This window comes from Genypterus blacodes, unplaced genomic scaffold (genome assembly GCF_046128005.1).
Source record: "Genypterus blacodes isolate CSIRO-AG114 ecotype Tasmania unplaced genomic scaffold, CSIRO-AGI_Gbla_v1 ptg000179l_1, whole genome shotgun sequence".
Lineage (NCBI taxonomy): Eukaryota > Metazoa > Chordata > Actinopteri > Ophidiiformes > Ophidiidae > Genypterus > Genypterus blacodes.
In genome coordinates this window covers 277501-297500 of record NW_027466980.1, presented here as the reverse complement: position 1 = coordinate 297500, position 20000 = coordinate 277501, and the positions used below count along the sequence as shown (strand labels likewise).

At 48.6% G+C, this 20000-nt stretch overlaps 3 protein-coding genes across 5 annotated transcripts in view; 1 reads left to right on the top strand and 2 right to left on the bottom strand.

Annotated features, from left to right (window-relative positions):
* Positions 1-10154, top strand: part of adam19b (ADAM metallopeptidase domain 19b) — a 14422-nt gene extending 4268 nt beyond the window's left edge. The window contains exons 4-23 of one of the 2 annotated variants that reach the window (XM_076167861.1): positions 2085-2163; positions 2359-2435; positions 3211-3412; positions 3501-3566; positions 4166-4237; positions 4370-4536; positions 4761-4845; positions 5481-5620; positions 5728-5905; positions 5983-6072; positions 6462-6657; positions 7431-7539; positions 7627-7843; positions 7917-7994; positions 8077-8185; positions 8269-8398; positions 8480-8582; positions 8665-8979; positions 9067-9164; positions 9259-10154. In XM_076167861.1, the coding sequence (XP_076023976.1) occupies positions 2085-2163; positions 2359-2435; positions 3211-3412; positions 3501-3566; positions 4166-4237; positions 4370-4536; positions 4761-4845; positions 5481-5620; positions 5728-5905; positions 5983-6072; positions 6462-6657; positions 7431-7539; positions 7627-7843; positions 7917-7994; positions 8077-8185; positions 8269-8398; positions 8480-8582; positions 8665-8979; positions 9067-9164; positions 9259-9265 (2518 nt within the window). In that variant the 3' untranslated portion in view covers positions 9266-10154. Of the gene's footprint in view, positions 1-2084; positions 2164-2358; positions 2436-3210; positions 3413-3500; positions 3567-4165; positions 4238-4369; positions 4537-4760; positions 4846-5480; positions 5621-5727; positions 5906-5982; positions 6073-6461; positions 6658-7430; positions 7540-7626; positions 7844-7916; positions 7995-8076; positions 8186-8268; positions 8399-8479; positions 8583-8664; positions 8980-9066; positions 9169-9258 lie in introns of those variants that run through there. The other variant, XM_076167862.1, reaches the window with a different exon arrangement.
* A 4084-nt stretch (positions 10155-14238) lies between these two features.
* gpr151 (G protein-coupled receptor 151) lies at positions 14239-15582 on the bottom strand. Its single transcript, XM_076167856.1, has 2 exons — positions 14426-15582; positions 14239-14365 (listed from the first exon to the last, which is right to left on the bottom strand). The coding sequence occupies exons 1-2, from the start codon at positions 15580-15582 to the stop codon at positions 14239-14241; spliced, it is 1284 nt and encodes a 427-aa protein (XP_076023971.1).
* A 2103-nt stretch (positions 15583-17685) lies between these two features.
* ppp2r2ba (protein phosphatase 2, regulatory subunit B, beta a) overlaps positions 17686-20000 on the bottom strand; it is a 37056-nt gene continuing 34741 nt past the window's right edge. For both annotated transcript variants that reach the window (XM_076167858.1, XM_076167859.1), the window contains exons 7-10: positions 19433-19602; positions 18568-18659; positions 18354-18477; positions 17686-18262 (exon numbers count right to left, since the gene is read on the bottom strand). In XM_076167858.1, the coding sequence (XP_076023973.1) occupies positions 18107-18262; positions 18354-18477; positions 18568-18659; positions 19433-19602 (542 nt within the window). In that variant the 3' untranslated portion in view covers positions 17686-18106. The remainder of the gene's footprint in view (positions 18263-18353; positions 18478-18567; positions 18660-19432; positions 19603-20000) is intronic.

Genomic DNA, 20000 nt, shown 5'->3' with positions numbered 1-20000 from the left:
ACCAAGCTGTAGGAACAAATTGAACTCATCAGAGCCTCTGCAAGCAGGAGAAAGGTAGAGAAAGTGCTTTACAGACAGAAAGTCATGGAAATGTTTCATATTTTCATGGATATTCGCTTGTTTATCATCTTAGCAAACTTTCTTCTAGAGGAGGTTGAGTCATAAAATAAGAGGATTAGAGATTCTTGGTTGGAGTTCAGGATTCATGTCTTCTTCTAAACGAGTGGAGCTGAATTTCATACAGCTGCAGGGACTGGAGGTTGTTTTAAGAATACTTTCCCACTTTGTGTCCATGGGAAACGTAAAAAAAGAACTAGAATGATCCATTAATGTGTGTTGTGTCTGTGTGTCACATGGTGGCAGGTGAGGTAGCCATCAGTCTCAGAGAACACACACACACACACACACACACACACACACACACACACGCTCTTATCCCAGAGGAGCGGCACGTCAGCACAGCTTAGCTCGGCAATGCAGCTGAAAGAAAGAAAGAAGGAAAGAAAGAAAGAAAGAAAGAAAGAAAGAAAGAAAGAAAGCAGGAAAGAAAGAGATGATGGGTTTACCCTTTGGATGACATCAACCGGATGTATTTCCCCTTAGCAATCATTTCTAACTTGTCTGTTAGACTGGTGTGTGTGTGTGTGTGTGTGTGTGTATGTGTGTGTGTGTGTGTGTGTGTGTGTGTGTGTGTGTGTGTGTGTGTGTGTGTGTGTGTGCGCCCCCTTGAACCGCAGCGTGGCGATCTGTTAACAGATGAAGCAGCCGTTTTGTCTTTGACTGGCTTTGTGACTGATGGCGTCAACAGGCTGCCATTGTCTCTGTCGGCTCCTCGGGGGCATCTGATGGTGGACGACACAGAAAAAGTCCCCTTCCTCCCTCCATTTGTCTCCATCATCCTAAATATATCTCCTCCTCTGTCGTCTAGTCATCTCTGTAAATGTCTCAAACTGTGTGTGTGTGTGTGTGTGTGAGTGTGCGTGCAGACTGACCTCACACATCAGACACATTGATCCTGTGCGTGTGTGTGGTTTTAACACGTTTGCCTTTCATTTAAATCCGTCCCCTTTTAACCCCCTGAGACCTAATGGGACTTAATAAGTATAAAATGTCTGCTATGTTTTTTGACCCAAAGTTTTGACTGAAAGGGGGCAGCGAAAAATGTCCACACATGAGGACAACGGGACTAAGTTAAGCACGATGATGTATAAGGTGTAGGGAAGGAAAAATGTAATGTCCCCATATGAGGACGCTGGGTCTCAGGAGTTCAGATATGTTACCCTGAGTTAAAGCCTCAACTCGGCTGAAATGGATCCAAACTACAGATGGAGGTTCTGGGATGTTTGTTCAGGTGTTTATGAATTCGGGGCATCAGCAGATTTACTTACAGTAAGTTCCTCTGTCAGTTTGTTTTCCCCCCCCAAAGTTCCTCTGCCTCCCAGCGTAGCAGAGTGTGTGTGTGTGTGTGTGTGTGAGGGAGAGAGAGGAGAGGAAAGAAGGGAGAGAGACAGCTGTGAGACGCTGGAGCGCATAGCTTATGAATGAAAACAGGATGGAATGGAATGAGGCAAAAAGTTGGATGGAGAAAGACGGGAAAACAAGCATCTGTACAAGATGTAAACACCGGGCCAGGAGTTTGACAGAAGCAGCCAGAGATGCATCACAGAGCGAGAGGGAGGAGGAAGAAGAAGAAGAATTATTATATTATATTTCATGGTTTGTTGTTATAGCAGCACTTGGCTACCTGTCAAACATGCAGATTCAACCTCAAACTGTCAGGATAAGGACGTTCCCGCCTCCTGTGTGCAGCTCAAAGGGTCGCGGGGTCACCAGGGTTTTACACTCACGCACATTATTCCATCTTCTTCTTCTGCTGAATCTTTAAAGCAGCCAGTGAAAATGCATATTTCATGAGCTGCAGTCTGCCAGAGAGGATTTATCTCCTCTGTTTCCTGCTGGCTCTCCTGCCGCCTTGATGCGTCCCTTCGCCGTCTTGTTGATGTTCCAGCCAGCTGACCGTCTGCCGCTTTGATACGCTGCCGTCTCTCCTGAGGCTGAGTTTGTGCTCTCTCTCTTCTCTTTAGGCAGCTTCTGGCTCCGGGATATCAGGAAATCTGGTACACTCCTGTCGGGAGCCGTCAAACCTCCTCTCCCCCCAACTCGGTGAGTATGTGGGACAGACAGCTTGATGTTGTTATATCGGAAAGAGGATTTGTAGAAGATGAAGCTAACAAATCAATAATGTGATGCATGTTCTCTGCTGCGTCTCAGCCTGGAGCTCCTCTGCTAGAAGGTCCGACTCTAAAACCCTAAAATATAGAGAGCTGTGTGCTGACTGATGATTGTTCTGTCTGCTAGGAACACTGTTTCTATCACGGGGAGGTTCTGGGTGTCAAAGGTTCCAGTGTTGCTGTCAGCACCTGCTCAGGACTCAGGTAAGAAAGTTCACCAAGAGCGGCCAGAGAGAGATCTGATTGGTGAGGAGATTCGAGAAAAACTATACGAAGATGTTTCTGGAGGATTTAAATCCTGAAGGCCTTTAGATACCCGAGCTGCGCTGAAGACGAGCTTTGGGCCTTTGATACAGAGACGCTAGAGGGGTTTGGTGTGGTCTCCTGTGCCGTCTAGTAGGTTAGTAGGTCAGCGGCTCCAGCGTTGGTTCACTGAGTCCATCACAGTGTGGAGATCCTCTATTTCCTCCTGGTGTGGATTCAGTGCAGCTGACGTTTCCTGCCAGAGACGATCAGAGAGGAACTGGCACTGACTGAGATATTCTGTGTGTGTGTGTGTGTGTGTGTGTGCATTCATTGCTCCATATCTGAAGGAGGGGTCGAATGAATGCGTCCTCTGGAGAAATACAAACAGCGTAAAGTGCCATAGACATGTGGGCGTCTGACCTCTCCAGATGTTTTCCACAGCTGCTTGGCCCGCGCTCGTCCTCGCTGTGCGCTCATGAATTCATTTATGAGGACGCCGGAGGATTGCGTTTCGCCCGGACCATCCCAGCTGATGCTCTCTTATAAACAGCAGTAAATGGCCGGAGACACGCTGAGACAATAATGTGACCGCAGCTGCATTTGTAAAGATCCTTCAATCAATCATCAACGCAACTATGCAGAGGAATGATAGATATTAGAACTGACTGAGCCTGAAGCTTCTGTGTGTGTGTGTGTGTGTGTGGAACCATGATCGGTGCCTTTGTTTCCCCAGGGGCCTGATCTCCCTGAACACCAGCGTCAGCTACCTGATCGAGCCTCTTCCCGTTTCCGCGGGCAAGCAGCAGCACGCCGTCTTCAGAGCCGAGAGCCTCCATTTGCCTGAGGGAAGGTGCGCCCATCACCATGGCAACAAGGAGCATCCCCCGGGGCTCCGTAGCTTCTTCCGTGGAATTGCGCGGTCGCAGAGCGTACGGGTGAGCTCAGAGCGCCGACCTCACGCTGTCACGTCAACATGATCTCACCTCCGATGCTGCATTCACGTGTTCATCCCTTCTCTTTCAGGACCGGAGAGATTTGGGCCAGAGTATGAAGTATGTAGAGCTCCTGCTGGTGGCAGATAAAGCTGAGGTATATTAGATTTCTTTTCTGTTTTTAGCTGAGGAAACATTGTCTGATTGTAAACATGAGCTCATGATCTGTACTGAAGACAAAAACATGATGAAGCCGTTTACATGGGGATGGAATTCATACGATCATCTAATGAGGAAACACACGCGGAGGTGCTTTACTCCAACTGAGACCCCTGAACAAATCCATTTATCTAAATCAGAGCAGAGTGGAGTTTACATGAGGTGAAGCATCCATCACCTGCCTGAGTCACAGTGGGGTTGAAGCAAGACAAGGGAAATAAGGACTCATAATGAAACTTCTTAGACAAATGAAAAACCAGAAGTGGAGCCACGGCCTGAACAGAAGTGTGATAAGGAGAAGCTTCATTCTTAGAAATGAACTAATTTTAATTCTGTACTGAACAAACCCATGCCTGTTATCAGAGCAGCCTGGCACCCTGAGGGCTCAGCTGCAGTCATGATTCGCTGCTGCTTCACTTCCTGTTTTGTCACTTGGGGTTTGGGAGTTCCTCTCTTGTGGTTTTGAGATGCACAGAGGTGTAGGTGTGTGTGTGGTGTGTGTTGGTGTTTGGTTACTATATGTGGTGTGTTTCACAGTTTGAGAAGCACGGGCGGAGCCTGGAGAGAACCAAGATGAAATTACTGGAGGCTGCAAACTATGTGGACAAGGTGAACCACAAACACTCCCTCACTGTCTTTCAGTCATCAACTGCTGATTCTTACTCATAGTATGACTCTGGGCCGGTGTGTGTGCGTGTGTGTGTCCCTGCTCCTGCATCTGCTCTCATATCCCCTCCACAGTACTACAAGCCTCTGAGTATCCGTGTGGCCCTCATCGGCCTGGAGGTGTGGAGCCACGAGGACATGATCAGTGTGTCTGACAACCCACACAGCACCCTGGGAGCATTCCTGGCCTGGAGACGGAAACAGCTCCACGCGCTGCCCAATGACAACGCTCAGCTCATCACGTTAGTCTCTCGCTCTCTCTCTCCCTCTCTCTCTCTCTCTCTTATTCACCCCCTTATAGATTAATTGTACTCCCCTCCCCCTGATCTCTTTCTCCTTCTTGTGGTGCCAAGTCTGCGTCTCCATTGATTTTAGCTTCATTCAGTGAGACAATAACAGCATCAGACGCACCCGGGTCGGCTGCCGTCCAGCTCAAACTAATCAGCATTGGCATTTGCGTCTCCAGGGGGATGTCATTCCAGGGCGCCACCATCGGAATGGCGCCTCTCAAAGCCATGTGCTCGGAGTACCAGTCTGGAGGAGTGAACACGGTGAGAGCATGAAGAGGGCAGGACTTTAATCGAACGTACATTAGAAGTGATTTCACTCAGAAGGACACACATCCCTCTGTCTTTAATGTTAATGAACACTTTGTCCAGGATTGGATCTCTGTCATCGCTCTCTAAAGTTACAGAGCAGCAGGACCAGAAGCTGTAGTTACACAATCAGTTATCACTATACAGCAACTCCTGATCATGGGATTTGAGAGATACTCTGCCTTTGCACCGAGTCAGAAGTGGTGTTTGTGATGCAGCACCATAAAGGGAAGAAAAGGGATTTATTTGCATTCAGCAATGGCAAACAAATTGAGTTGACAGGTGCACAAATGGACTCAGCCCAAAGAGGCTCAGCTGTGTCTTGGATCCCAGAGCAGAGTGCTTGGAATTCAGCCTTGGGTCTCATGTCAGTTGGATCAGAGAGTGTAGGTCCCAGTAATGTGCCTCTCCTCCCTCATATGTAACTCAGAGTGGACCCCGTGTAGTTTAAATAAGTGTTACATCATGATGATACACTCTGCAGTATGATCCACATCCTGTCTTAGGTTTATCACGGTGTATTTCAGGTTACTGTAATGGAATGTCAGCATGTTTTTAGTGTCAGTAAGATCTTGTCTTCTGCTGAGCAGGACCACTCCGACTCTGCGGTGGGCGTGGCTGCCACCATGGCGCACGAGATCGGACACAACTTTGGCATGAGTCACGACAGCACGGGCTGCTGCAAGGCCAAAGCCGAGGACGGAGGCTGCATCATGGCCGCCGCCACCGGGTGGGAGACCACACATTAGGAATGGAACTATTTAGAGTAACAGCAGAACATGGAAGACGAGAATTGAAGTCTTACCTGCAGGTTTTGTGCTTACCCTCTCTCCTCAGGCACCCGTTTCCTCGTGTGTTTAATGAGTGCAACCAGAAGGAGCTGAGGAGCTACCTGAGCTCTGGAGGAGGGAAGTGTCTCTTTAATCTACCCAACACCAGAGTGATGTACGGGGGGCAGCGCTGTGGGAACGGCTACCTGGAGGAGGGAGAGGAATGTGACTGTGGATCTGAGGAGGTGAGGCTCAGCTGCAGTGTGTCTTGTCTCTTGTATGCCGGTGTGCAGGACTCATGGCTGGATCCGTCTCTGTGCAGGAATGTACCAGCCCCTGCTGCAACGCCAACAACTGCACCCTGAAAGCTGAGGCCGAGTGCGCACACGGGGTCTGCTGTCAGGACTGCAAGGTACTAAGATTACAGTTTGTCCACACAATCTGAGTACAATCCACAGAGTGAAATGGAACATTGGGTCACACTGATATAGATAATATGATCTCTCAACCTTTGCTGTCCCAAGTTTCTGTTTCTCACCTTCATTATGGACATTTACACTCTGCTCATGTGAAACTGTGCAGAGGTGTAACTGCCCTCAGTGAGAAGGATGAAGCTGGGAGCAAAATGTAGGCTGAAGAGTGTAATCCTAACTTTTCTGAGGGATGAAAATAATGATTTGATTAATGTCTTGTGTAATTATGTGATTCTACAAAAAAACACACACATTGTGATCTCTCATTCCTCTGTCCTGTCTCTGTCTTGTTGTTTGATGAACCCTCCTCTTCCTCTCTCCTCTTCAGCTGAAGAGTCCAGGCGTGCTGTGCCGCGCTCCGTCCGGCCCGTGTGATCTCCCAGAGTACTGCGACGGGGAGGCGGAGACTTGTCCGGCTAACTTCTACCTGGTGGACGGTAATCCCTGCGCCGGAGGACAGGCCTACTGCTACACCGGCATGTGTCTCACCCTGGAGCAGCAGTGTCAGTCGCTATGGGGACGAGGTCAGTCACATACCTGCTGGTCATATGAATCTATAGTATTGAATGTATTGTTTCATAATAATGAATGTACAGTCAGTGTTAGGGTTAATGTGAGGGTTATAAAGGGTTAATGAATTTCACAGAAACCAAATTGAAGATCTGAGCCTGTTCTTTAAAACCTTAGAATAATAAAATAAAATAAAATAAAGTAATATAAAGTAAAGTAAAGTAAAGTAAAATTAAATAAAATTAAATAGAATTAAATAAAATGTAATAAAATGTAATAAAATTTAATTTAATTTAATTTAATTTAATTTAATTTAATTTAATTTAATTTAATTTAATTTAATTTAATAAGATTAGATCTGATTATTTTATTTTATTTTATTTTATTTTATTTTATTTTATTTTATTTTATTTTATTTTATTTATTATTATTATTTTTTAGATATTTGAATAAAATCATCCTTTTCCTGTATGTAGTTTGTTTTCTGCCCTGGCGTTGGGTTGCCGGCCTCCCCAGCGCCCTCTACAGGTGAAAGGTGATAGTTATTGGCTCCTCTCCAGTCTGATGTTGTTTATCTTGTGACAGCCTCCCTGGAGAGGCTTTGTATTGCTGCAGGAGGCACCCAGAGTGTGTGTGTGTGTGTGTGTGTGTGTGTGTGTGTGTGTGTGTGATGCCATCTGGCCTCCATCAGGTGGCCACACAACACCCGGCGCATGCAGTGATGTGTGTCCAAAAGTGTGCGTTAGATTTGCCTCTCTTAAGTGCGTTCTCTCTCCTCTACACACAGACGGCCGCCCTGCCCCTCATATGTGTTTTAAGCTGGTAAATGAAGCAGGAGACATGTTTGGAAACTGTGGCAAAGACCTGCTGGGGAAGTACAGAAGCTGCAAGGAGAGGTGAAGAACATCAACACAAAGGCAAATATGTGATCAAGTGTTCAAGCGTTCACAAGCTCAACACGCATCTGCTGTTACTCCCCCCAGAGACGCCACATGTGGGAAGATCCAGTGTTTGAGCTCCGCCACCAAACCCATCGAGACCAACGCCGTCCCCATACACACCACCGTCCAGTTTGAGAACAGGAAGGTCCTGTGCCGGGGGACGCACGTGTACCAGCCCGGGGGCCAGGGGGAAGACGGACAAGGGGACACTCTGGACCCGGGCCTGGTCATGACCGGCACCAAGTGCGGCGAGGACTCGGTGAGCTGGAACCCATAAACGCCATGATGGTCTTAACGAGCTGGTCTCTGACTCTCCCTCCTTCTGTCCCCAGCTCTGCTTTGATGGACAGTGCCGCAACGCCTCTTTCCTCCAAGCTGACGACTGTAACGCCAGGTGCCACGGACACGGGGTAAGACTGGGACCTGCAGCCTCCTCAGTCTGATGTCTGGACTCCGCTCTGACCTCTAAACCTCCTGCTCCTCTCTCTCCAGCTGTGCAACAACAACCACAACTGCCACTGTAACCCGGGCTGGGCTCCTCCTCTGTGTGATAAGGCCGGGGCGGGCGGGAGCGTGGACAGTGGACCCGTCATCAACCAGAGTCAGACTCAGCTCCTATCTCTACACATTCTGTCATGTTCTGAACCTTGGCTGTGGTAATCATGGCGTCATTTGTGTTTACAGGCGGCGTGCTCCCCGTCCTGGTGGTTCTCCCGTTGGTTCTTTTTGTGGTTCTGGCTGCTGTTGGACTGTTGTGCTGCTTTAGGCACAAGCTCCGCCCCCTGAAAGCCTCTGCTCCAACTCCAGTGCCAAAGTAAAGGACTTATGAGAAGTCTCCATGTATGAATGATCCTTGTGTTGGTTTGTTTCTCTGTAACCGTGTTTTGCTCCTCAGCTGTTCGGTCCCGGCCGAGGCCAAACCTCTCCGTGCTGACGGACACGTGAGCGGTCACTCCAACCCGGCCTTCCTGGTGAAGAGACAGGAACCAGACCGCCTGGTAACAGAACAATACCAACATCACACACATGACATCACTTCATTGTTCCGGTCACTTATCTTGATCTGGTCGCTTCCTCCAGGGGACGTCCTCTCCTCGTCCAAGTCCGTCTGTCTCCGCTCGATCCAGACCGGCTCGTCCTGCTGGGAAGCCTCCTCCTGTCCCTACGTACGCTGTGGTGCGGAGAGAGCGAGGGCCTCCGGCTCAGATCCAGCCTGACCCGTCTCCTCAGGCGGGCGCTCCCTCAGCACCTGTTCACCGCTCTGCCCCACCTCCTTCAGGACCTCCACCCATACCCTCCAAAGCTCCATCTCTGCCTTCCACAGGACCTAAACTCTTCCCGGACCCCCCCAGCAGACCGCCACCACCTTGTCCTGTCAACAGACCACAGCCAGTTGTAAGTTAATATCAGAATAGATGCGATGACTCAAGCTGGGGCACAGAAACAAACCTGCTGAGTCTGACTCGCTTGTTTTCAACGCAGGAACAACAACAAACCATCGGACTGCAGCTCACCACCGACGCCCTTCAGAGAGGGAAAGCTGCTCTGGCTCCATCTGCTGGACAGAAAAGGCCAGACAGGTAAACTCATCCAGCAGCAGCAGCAGCGCCTCATCGTCCTCTACAAACACACACACACACATTTATACTCATCTATTCACTTCCCCTCTTTTAGATCCTAAAGCAGGAGCTCAGGGGGGAAGTCCTGGACGACCAAATCGCATCGAATCACGGACTGAATCCAACACTTGTGGACTTCCTGTCTGTGAGCTTCTGAGCAAAGAGCAACATGAACCAGCCGCACCTCCATCAGACTCTAACGGAGGAGGGAACAGGCTGCTTTACACACTTGTGACGGAAGAAAATGTGAAACTGAGAGCAGTAGCAGGAGTATTTATTCACCCGGCAAAGACAAAACGAGTGTTTACAATGAGGCTTGTAAGAGAATCATGGGATGTCTTATATTAAGAAAACACGCCGAGAGCCAAGTGAGAGGATGATGATGATGATAACATAATAAAGGGACTGAAGGGGACCAGGGAAAGTCTTACATGCATGCTGTAAGTATATGCGTCTGATGAGGGACAGCTGTCTGATATGTAGCAGTAAACCTTTGGGATATTATGGTTTTAATTATGAGTATTGCACTTTTGCCAGCTGTGTTGTTGAAGGAGATTCTGTCGCTCATTTCTGTCACTGATAATCAGAAAAGATCCCGTGACAACAAACATGAATGTGCCGTGTTTGCATCTGTAACATGTTCTCCCGATCCGCGTTCGCTCCAAATGTGCAGCCCTCAGGAATGTACTGGCCGCACACACACAGACACACACACACACAGTGACGGATTTGGGCGTTTTTTTCAGGTACGGTTCAAACATTGTGGCCAATCGTAACGTGATGACGTTAACGTGAGGAAGCATCACGTTCTTACTTCTATTTTATTTTTTATTTCTTAATCAGACCTATGCAAGCTCATAGGCAGCGTGTAAGATTGTGCCTTCAACTGGAATTTAAATAAACACACAGAGTAAAGTAAACATGTATCCTGTATACACTTGATTTACTTTGTGCCTGTCAATCTAACAGTGTGTGTGTTTATTAAGAAAAAAGATGCAACTGATTATTACGTGATGATGTAACTACAGCTGTGCTCCATTGTGACTCATGATATAGATGTCAGATAGTGTAAATAGAACATATACAGCAAACTCAGGGTGTGTTGGAACATGAAATAGCGGCGGCTACATAAAATTTGAAATTCAGAGAGAAAAATTGAGATTATATCATAACATAACATAAGATCCCTTCTTAGTAATAGTTGAAATGATCTAGTGTCAGGAGGAGGAGGAGTTAAATGTGCTTTGGATTAAACCCAAAGTCTTCTTGTAGATTTTACTTGAAATATACAGCAGTAAAAAAGATAAGCAATAAAAGAGCAAAGTGTAACCTTCACTCTGTCCTGATGGTGGTGCTGGGAATTTGGTTTGCAGGCACCTTGATGAAGTGTGTGTGTGTGTGTGTGTGTGTGTGTGTGTGTGTGTGTGTGTGTGTGTGTGTGTGTGTGTGTGTGTGTGTGTGTGTGTGTGTGTGTGTGTGTGTTTGTGTGTGTCAGGCATTTATTATTCATATGTCATTTATTATTGATGACACTTTAAAAACAAGGTGATTTATTTTGTGTCTGAGCTGCAGTTACAGGTTTCAGTTACTCTTCATCTTCTTTATATCTGTGTGTGTGTGTGTGTGTAAAGATCCAGCAGAGTCGAATCTCGTCTGAGGCCCAGAGTCAAGTTTATTTTAAGATTTATCCACATAATCTTCTCCGGTTTGTGATATAAACAAACTTCTAACTGCATCAGATGATCAGAATTCCCCTCCTGTCCTTGTGTGCTTCCCGCCTGTGTGACCGTCTGATTAGTTTCACCTGCTCCTAGTTTGTCTCACCTGTTCTCCATCATCCCTCGCTCCCTCACCGATTTAGTCGGTGTGTTTCCCCTCTGTGCCAGCTTGCCTCCCTGATCTCAGACCGTATTGTGGCCCTGATGCTCTGAGCTGAACCCTTATTGAGGTACAGACTTGGTGAGTCCACATGTGTGTGTTCCTCCTCAGTAAAGCTGCAGGCTCGTCTTAGATCAACAGGGGCGCACACAGAAGTGCAGGTCTGCGGGGTTCCTCCTGGTTGTATAAACAGATTATCCTGCTGCAACGGAATGTTTAACTCTGTAAACATTACATAACCAATAGATCTGCTCAATGTGTTCCTCTAAACTACAGAACTTTAAAATATTAGAATGTTTAGAGACAGAAGAAAATAAATGTTCTGTGCATATTTTGTTTGTCATGTTGATCCATTTAAACTTTGAATATAAATAAAAGTGTAAATTTGGGATTGATGAGGAAAAATTGGCCAAATTCTGCACAAAATTCAGGAAATGACTGCAGAAATTGTGAGATCCTGGGCGGAGGAGTTTATCCCTGCAAACCTTTCACTTTAGGGCTCAATAGATAAATGGATGGATGTGTGTGTGTGTGTGTGTGTGTAAGAGCGTCTCCGCCTCTTTGGAGGGTCGGTGCCCTTTACATCTCTGCATCCTTCACTGAGATGAAAGCTGCAGATTTATTCTAATCAAAAGACTTTTAAATACCAAGACCAAACCCCCAGACCCAGCCTCCAACACACACACCCACACACACACTAGGCTCTCTGTGGACTGTAGAGAGGTAATCTTCCACAGGACCAAAGGGAGAGAGAGGTAAGTGGAACTTGGCAGGGAAAAGGTTTAGCATGTAGCTTAATTGCAGCCAGGCTCTCCTGCTGAGCATAATTAGTGTTAACGAACGTGTCACTTCCTGCGGTGATTCATCTATTAGGGATGACGATTGGCTGAGGGATGAAAAGCGGGGGTGACACCCCTGCGTCCCCCTCACAGCAGGCCAGGAGGGGCACAGCCAGGAGGGGGCAGTAAAGGAGCTCTCACCTGCTGGAAGCCCCCCTGCTCTGGATCCTAATAACCTCATTAAGCTGCACTGATTTCCACTCTTTGTAATCTTGATGAGCTCGTTCCATTTCCTGTCCGGTTTCATCTCTCAGTTCAGGTTTTCCAGGTCCAGCTGCTCGTTCTCACAGTTATCTCCCAATTATAGAGGGAGGAGAGAGCAGAAACCGGCTTAGACAGACGGTTAACCTCATCGTGTTCCTGTGGAAAGGTTAATTTAGTGCTGAAGTAATGGATTTATTCATGCAAAATTGGTTTAAATAAGGAAAAAATCATTCAGGAAGAAGATTAGTGGCAAGATTATGAAAGTGTCACCAAAATAGAAAAAAACATCCACCAGTTTTTCATCTGTAGAGAAATCTGACAAGTAAAATACAAACTAAATGTGGAAAGTATAAAAAAAACTAATTTTCTTTCTGCTTTTATTGGATTTAGAGTTGCAGAAAGTTTGTTTTTCCATCTAAACTCCTGTTAAATATAAAAGCTGCAGCACGTCTCACTTCAATCAGGATCAATGAAGCCGATAGGGTCCAGCTGGAACCGAGCCAGTCCACCTTAAACGGCCCCCTAATGGACCTGTCCCCAACACAAACAAACACTTTGGCTTATTGAACAGCTATGTAAGGCAACACATGAATAATTGCTAAGTGTCAGGGCCTTTGTATTGTTTGGAGCAGGCGGGGGTGCAGGATTTACTCGCACAACTAAATGGAACCCAGCCGCCATCGATGTTAGGAGCTGCATTTGTTCCTCACCTGCAATGACAGAGCAGGAATTGGAGAACATCCAACACACTGGCAAGCTCATTAGGTGTGTGTGTGTGTGTGTGTGTGTGTGTGTGTGTGTGTGTGTGTGTGTGTGTGTGTGTGTGTGTGTGTGTGTGTGTGTGTCCATCCACTGCCATTAACGCTCCCCCATGTTATTGTTGTGCTGTTATTGTTGTAATTGGGATGCAGCCGTGGAGTGCTGCTCTTCTCTTTGCCATCCATTTCCCTGACGGGGTCACGACCCTGAAGAGCGACGGTGCTTTTCCTACAGTTAAGCGTTATTCTGAATGTGAGCGTCGCCTCTGGCAGTGAAAGGTCAACATCAATGATTAATGAGCAGAGAATGTCAGCCGGGGGGCGGGGACGAGGACGAGGTGCTGACTCCTACATCCTAAAACCTCCCGCTCTCTCTTTCATTTAACACTTTACAGCCCTGTTTTCAGGTAAACATCTCCATTCATCTCCCCCTCGTGTGTGATATCACTGGAAACACATCTTTCTCGGCGTTAATTAGCGAGGAAAGGAGCGACGCCGACAGTAGTTTGCGGCGTTCGGCACAGCTGGATCGCTGCTGCGGCAGACAGACTGATCGATCACAGATCAGGTCAGACACACACACACACACACACACACACACACACACACACACACACACACACACACACACACACACACACACACACACACACACACACACACTTTAACTATGACCTATCATGTTTATTCAGATCAATGCAGAGAGAATACCTGATGAGCCTCCAGCTGAGCCGGGTCCACTCAGATGAGTCCTGCAGCTCTAATTAGAACCCAGGACACTTTAATAGGCACCTGATGAGAATAAATGGAATGGACCCGAGCCAACAGGAGTCCATCCTCATTAAGACTCTAGTGTGTGTGTGTGTGTGTGTGTGATTTTTAGACACCACAAGAGCAGTTCAGGTCACATGTTTTGTTTTTTATTGTAGCCCTCTTTTACACTTTCACTGTCCAAAACTTTACATTTACATTTCTGCATCACTTTGTCGATGATCAAAACACACTAAAAAGATTCTCTACACACAAATGCAACACAAACCTTTACACCCGGTTAATCAATCAATAAATCAATCAGTCAAATCTGAATGTATTGAGCTGGATGCCAATATTATTCACAGTTACTTCAAGAATTTAACCGTTACAGAGCATGATGTCAATAAACGCACAATATATAAGTTTGTATGGATTGAATTTACATCGTCTACCTTTAATTTGACAGCCACAGAAAGACACAAACACACAGCATGATGCTCAGCTCTGATTCCCCTCCTTACCTCTGAATAAGACAGAGTGTAAACACAGCAGACAGAGCAGTATCAGTGTATGGTGCAGAGATGAAGCTTCTGTCTGGACGTCTCACTTCCTGTCCCCGTCTTTGCTGTGGCTCTCCCAGGGCGTGGGGTCGTTTTCCTCCGTGTGCGATCCCGTCTCTCTGTCCTGCCAGAACTGCTCCACATCAGGTAAAACGATCCCGTCTTTGAGGCTCACCCCGTCTGCCTCCCTCCCCTCTCCTCCTCCTCCTCCTCCTCCTCCTCCTCCTTGCTCAGGCTGGGACTGGTGGGCTTCTCTGCTGGGACGCTGGCTGGCGCTGGGAGAGTGTCCCCTCAGCTGGCTGGAGGGCTCTGGTCTGGGACAGGGGGACCGCAGAGAGGTGGGGTTGTGCGGTCCGGGTTTTGGCTTCTGCTGAGGTTGCTTGCGCAGGGTGAGGCGCCACCACAGCCCCCTGTAGCCGTCTCTGAACTCCTCAGAGAGGAAGAGCACGATGAGAGGGTTCACCAGAGACAGAGAGAAGGTGAGCAGCTGAGCGGAGAGGGACAGGAGCAGGGGAGGTGAGGAGACGAGCGGCTGGGCTCCTTCCATCTCCCTCTCTGCTACGTGACTCTCCCACACCCACACCACCCACTGTGGAAGCCAGAGGATCGCCATGGCTACGGTCAAACTGAACAGCATCAAGGTGAGTTTCCTCGACCGGATCTGCGTGCGAAGGTTCTGAGTCTTGCTGGAGCGGCGATGGCATCGTCCGTAAGCCCTCCAGAAGTACAACAAGGCGAAGCTCAGGGGCGCACAGAAGACCCCCAGGGGGAACGCCTTCACGTACACCCACATGAACTCCCGGGCTTCAGGAGGGACCGCCAGCACACACACCAGGCCGCGGCTCTCTCTCAGCAGAGCAGCAAACAGCCAGTGTGGGACGGTGACGGAGCAAGCGGACAGCCAGGTGAAGAACAGCACCACCAGGATGGAGCCCAGGTGGATGCTCACCTGCTTGGTGGGGTTGGAGACGTAGCGGTAGCAGGCTTTAGCCATGACCGCCACCGTGAAGCTCTTAGCCGCCATGCAGGACTGGAGGAACCAGTCGGCCGTCTTGCACACGGCCCAGCCCAGGGTCCAGCTGGCCTTGGAGTAGGAGGCGGCGCGGAACGGCACGGCGAAGGCCAGGACCAGGCCGTCGGCAAACATCAGGTTGAAGATGAGGGAGTTGATGAGGGAGAGTTTGCCTTTGTGAGCGTTGGAGAACAAGATGACCATGGCAGTGAGGTTACAGGCCAGGCCCAGGACGCAGAGGACTCCCAGGATGGCCGGCACCAGGACCCTCAGCTCCCCGGGACCCAGATGCTGGTGTGAGCCTCGTTCAGTCAGAGGCCACTTCTCTATGGAGACGTTCCCCAAAGTTACATTGTTCCCATTCAACTTCTCCATCTCTCCCACGCAGAGGGTTTTTCTCAAATTGAAAACGGATCAATGGATAATCAATGATCACAGTGGCGCTTCTGTCTTCGAGTCTGTCTGTCTGTCTCTCAGTCTGTCTGCCTCTGGGTTGATCCTGAGACACAGGGACGCAGGAGCGGCTGCACCAGGTTATAAAGACGCTGCGTGATTGACAGCCTCAGTCCCCAGCTGACGTGTGCGTGGCCTCCAGCCGCATGGGGCCAATTAGATCAACTCTGCATAATGTGGAGACGCTGGCATTTGGATCGGATCCCCAATTTGTCTCTGTGTTTGTCCCTCAGTGGCTCAGAGGTAAAGCTCTCATCATCCTGTATTTATGTAGGTCATGAAAGAGTCACTAACACTTTAGATTATTGTTTAAGAGTTAATATAGGACCTCTTTTGCATAGGTGTCTGGAATTATGATGATGTGATGGTTGAGCGAACATTTAGCAGCACTACAAAGGTAATGTGTTTGTTTTTAGAGGCAGATTGTCTTTAACCAGTTTCCCTTTCAGCCACCAGAGGGCGCCATTGCACCACAGCCCCTTTTTCATTGCACGCTGGTTGTAATTGACATCCATGACGTCATTCGGAGGCTTATTAATAACAAGAGAGGAAGTGTAAACAAAGCAGGAGTTGAACTTGCACATCTTTATTCTTTTTTTTTTATTCAAAGAAAGTCCAGTAAGCATAAAGACTGCATGGTTTTAATTGCATTTCAATACATTCTGAGCTATAAAAGTTTTTTTTTTTTTGTTTCAATTAGAAGTTTCACAAAGGAGTGTGTTTACAAGACATGACTGTTTTAAAGGAATCACATTGAATAACTCCCTGATTTCACAGAGTTTGTTGTCGTGTCCCTTTTGTCCGCCTCTCTCATAGAAACGCTAACGAGCCGAGCGCCTACTTCCTGCTGCTGCGCCGTGACGCCGCCCTTCACCAACAGGGGGCACTCTCTCTCACACACACACACACACACACACAGGAACCATCTAAAATCTGAACACGCGGGGGAAATGGCAAAGAATTTGACTTTGCATAGCGCCTGAAACGATCTGCAGGCGTTGCCGTGACTACAGGCCAGCCGCCGGGTTCGTCGGTGATCAAAGATCCGTCGCATGCAGAGACTGAGCTGTGCTTTCCCGGGAAACCAGAGAGTGATGTCGCGTAATAAGCAACACAAAAAAAGTGAAGGGATCAATCACCTGCAGATCGTTGTCGTGACGATACAAACGCTCAATGTGGCTCTAATGGGGGATTTAGTTGTCTTTCTTTCAAACCGATGACGTCAGCTCGTCTGTGGTGTGACGCTCACACACGTCACAGCGTAACAGTGGGTCCAAACCCTGACCTGGTGTTACCATGGTGACCTCGCCTATAAGCACTTCCTCCCCCTCGTGACTGTTTTTGTTGTTGCTTATAGAGAAAGAGAGAGAGAGAGCGGAACAAAATCATCATCCCTAATTTAACACTCATCTGACACATTCACACTCCTCCACCCCCCCACCCCACCCCACCCACGCAGCCCCCCCACCCGCCCAATACATCGAAACCCACCACATACCAAAAAGAAGGCACCACAGCTTCTAAACAGCATCGTGGACGGAGACAGGACTCAGAAAAACAACGGCGTTAAAACGAAAAACCATCGACACGGCCTGGAGGGGCGTCATTCACGTTACACACGACGGCAGCCACTCCAGGGAGGGGGAGGGAGGGATAGGAGGAAGAGGGAAGGGGAGGGGAGGGGGGCTAAAAAGACCGAACGACCGCCGTTTGTGCCGCCGGCGAGAAACGAGTCTCGGTCTGGGAGATTTAACAGTCTGTTCCTTCTCAACAGGGATCCTGCAAATGTCCAGAACGTCGCCGCCGACTCCTTACAGAGGCCGCGGGGAAGAGGGGGGAGGAGGAGGGGAGAGGGGAGGGGGAGTCAATCACATGCACGGTAGCATGAGCAGGACTCAAAGATAGGGGGCACTGTTGCTACACGACAGCCAGTCAGCGTCATGGCAGCTTAGTTTTTAGTCTGTGTGCTCTTTTTATTTTCATATTTGTGTTTGCTGGACCCTCATCCACCGCCGCCTCTTCCTCTTCCTCTCTGGGTCCACGCGGCTGCAGCGTCCTCGTCACTCATGCAGCCAATCCGCTCCTTGCATAAATGCACAGAATTCGCGTCTTGGGGCGTCCGCGTCGGCTAAAATAAATTAAAATCAAGAGTGAGGAATGCAAACTGCAAATCCAGGCTGAATCCACGTGCTGCTTCCCACCATCATCATCATCTTCATCATCATCATCATCATCATCGTCCACTATCCTCACTCAGTCACTGGATCATAATCCTCTTTTGGGAAAACTCGGCACTTCCTCCGCAAAATTCGAGCTCCGCAGCAACTCGACGTAAAGGGGAGGAAGAGGAGGATGATAAGGGCTCTTCCTCTCTCGCTGCAGCCCCCCACCCCCACCCTCATCTCCTGTGGGGGTCAGGGGTCAGCGGGCGGGGGCAGTTTGCCTCTTAGTTAACCTTGTCTTGGAAGATGTAGAGGTTGTTGGTGGCGGCGACGGCGATGATGTTCTCGTGCGGGTGCCAGGTGGTGTGGAGGATCTTCTTGCTGAAGTCCAGGCTGTCCACGCTAATCTCGTCCTTGCGGCGTTTCCCGCCCACGCAAACCTGGAGGAGGATCACGACAGAGAGCAAGGTAAGACATTTACACATAACACCATGATGGCGTCTTTGATGAGCCGTTCTGTGGCGTCGGTACCTTGCGAGGCTTCAGAATGGCTCTGGGTTTGCTGTTCTCTCTGGAGGCTTCCAGGGTCACGTCCCGCTTGGTGTTCCGGTCAAACATACGGAAGAAATTGTTGTAGGAGCCGGTCATGATGACACTGAGGAAGAGGAGAGGAGAGTTATCTGGATGAATGGAGGGAGGGATGAATGAAGGGAGGGATGATGGAGGGATGGATGGTTCGTCTCACCTGTCTGTTCCGTTCCAGACGCACTCAAACTTATCAAAGATGCAGTCGTTCTCGTACAGCGAGCAAAGCTTCCCCCGTAAATAGTCGTGAACCTGAAAGACGAACCACAAAAATCATATGAAAGTCTTTCCTGCATTTGTGGATAAACATTCAGATGAGATCAGATTAACCTCTGAGCCACTGAGTGAAAACGGCTGGACTATGATAATTAGGGTTTTTATCTTTGACTGCTTGAGTTTTCTGGTTTTCATCGCCGTGCAACCACGCAACTTAAACCTCTGCGACCATCTGCTCCACTCCCGTAATCTCCTCAGACCTGCTGACCTACAGCGGGCTAAGACAGTTAGGCAGCAGGTGGGATCAGATGAGGAATCTCCTGATCCCGGGAGGATTCCTGCAGGACGACCTTATCAATCACCACCTGCCCTGAGACGGTGCCCCCCCGATCAGACGGTGAGGATCTGACCCCGCGACCTCACCGTGGGAGGTTTCGCCCTTCAGGAAGCATCAGCAGCGCGTATCTGTCTTCCTACGGACAGGTCGGCTCAATAAGCCCTTCTGTCCTGATTGCAAAAGATGGCGGGCTGACGGGGAAACGGGATTATGGTGAGTGATTAGCCTGAAATCAATAAGGTTTGATTTGATCCAGACTTGACCATTATTTACTAAGCTGACCGGTTGAGGAATGATGGGAAACCTGCTCAGGTCATAGAAACACACACACACACACAAATAAAAGTACTGCAGAAGAACTGGAAATGAGGGAAGGAACGATCACACACTCGTCCACACTAATCCTCACAAACATTTGACTCTGCTGTTGATCCCACTGTAAAGATCAACACACACACACACACACACACACCTGGTAGGTCTCCAGAGGCTTGTTCTCCATCTGCAGGTCCCACACTTTGACAGTGAGGTAGTCCCGTGTCATCAGGTAGCGTCCGTTGTGGCTGAACTTGACGTCGGAGATGGACGAGATGATTTCGGAGAAGAAGGAACGCGTGGACGGATCCTCCGGCTCCTCGAAGTCTGAGAGGGAACATGAAAGAATCTGTCATCGCGTGATGTGACCCAAACCAGTCGACACTTAAAAGGAATCTGTGTTTCTCTCTTGAGTCTTTGAGTCGAGACGAGCGAGGGAACATGAAGCAGGTTTGGTTTTGTTCAGGTGCTGCTGATCATTAGTGAACAATAACAACATAACAATGCATGTGTGTGTGTGTGTGTGTTGGGGGGGGGAGGGGTGCTACAGCAGCTGCATCTCTTTCCAGGATTAGGCCTGCGTGTGTGTGTGTGTGTGTTTAGGCAGGCAGTCATGGGTCAGCATGCTTAGTAAATATTGGTTATGATTCATATTGATCTTGGCAGCTGCTGATCTGCAGACAGGCCAACACACCAGGGACACCAGCCAGGCATTCCATCCTGAG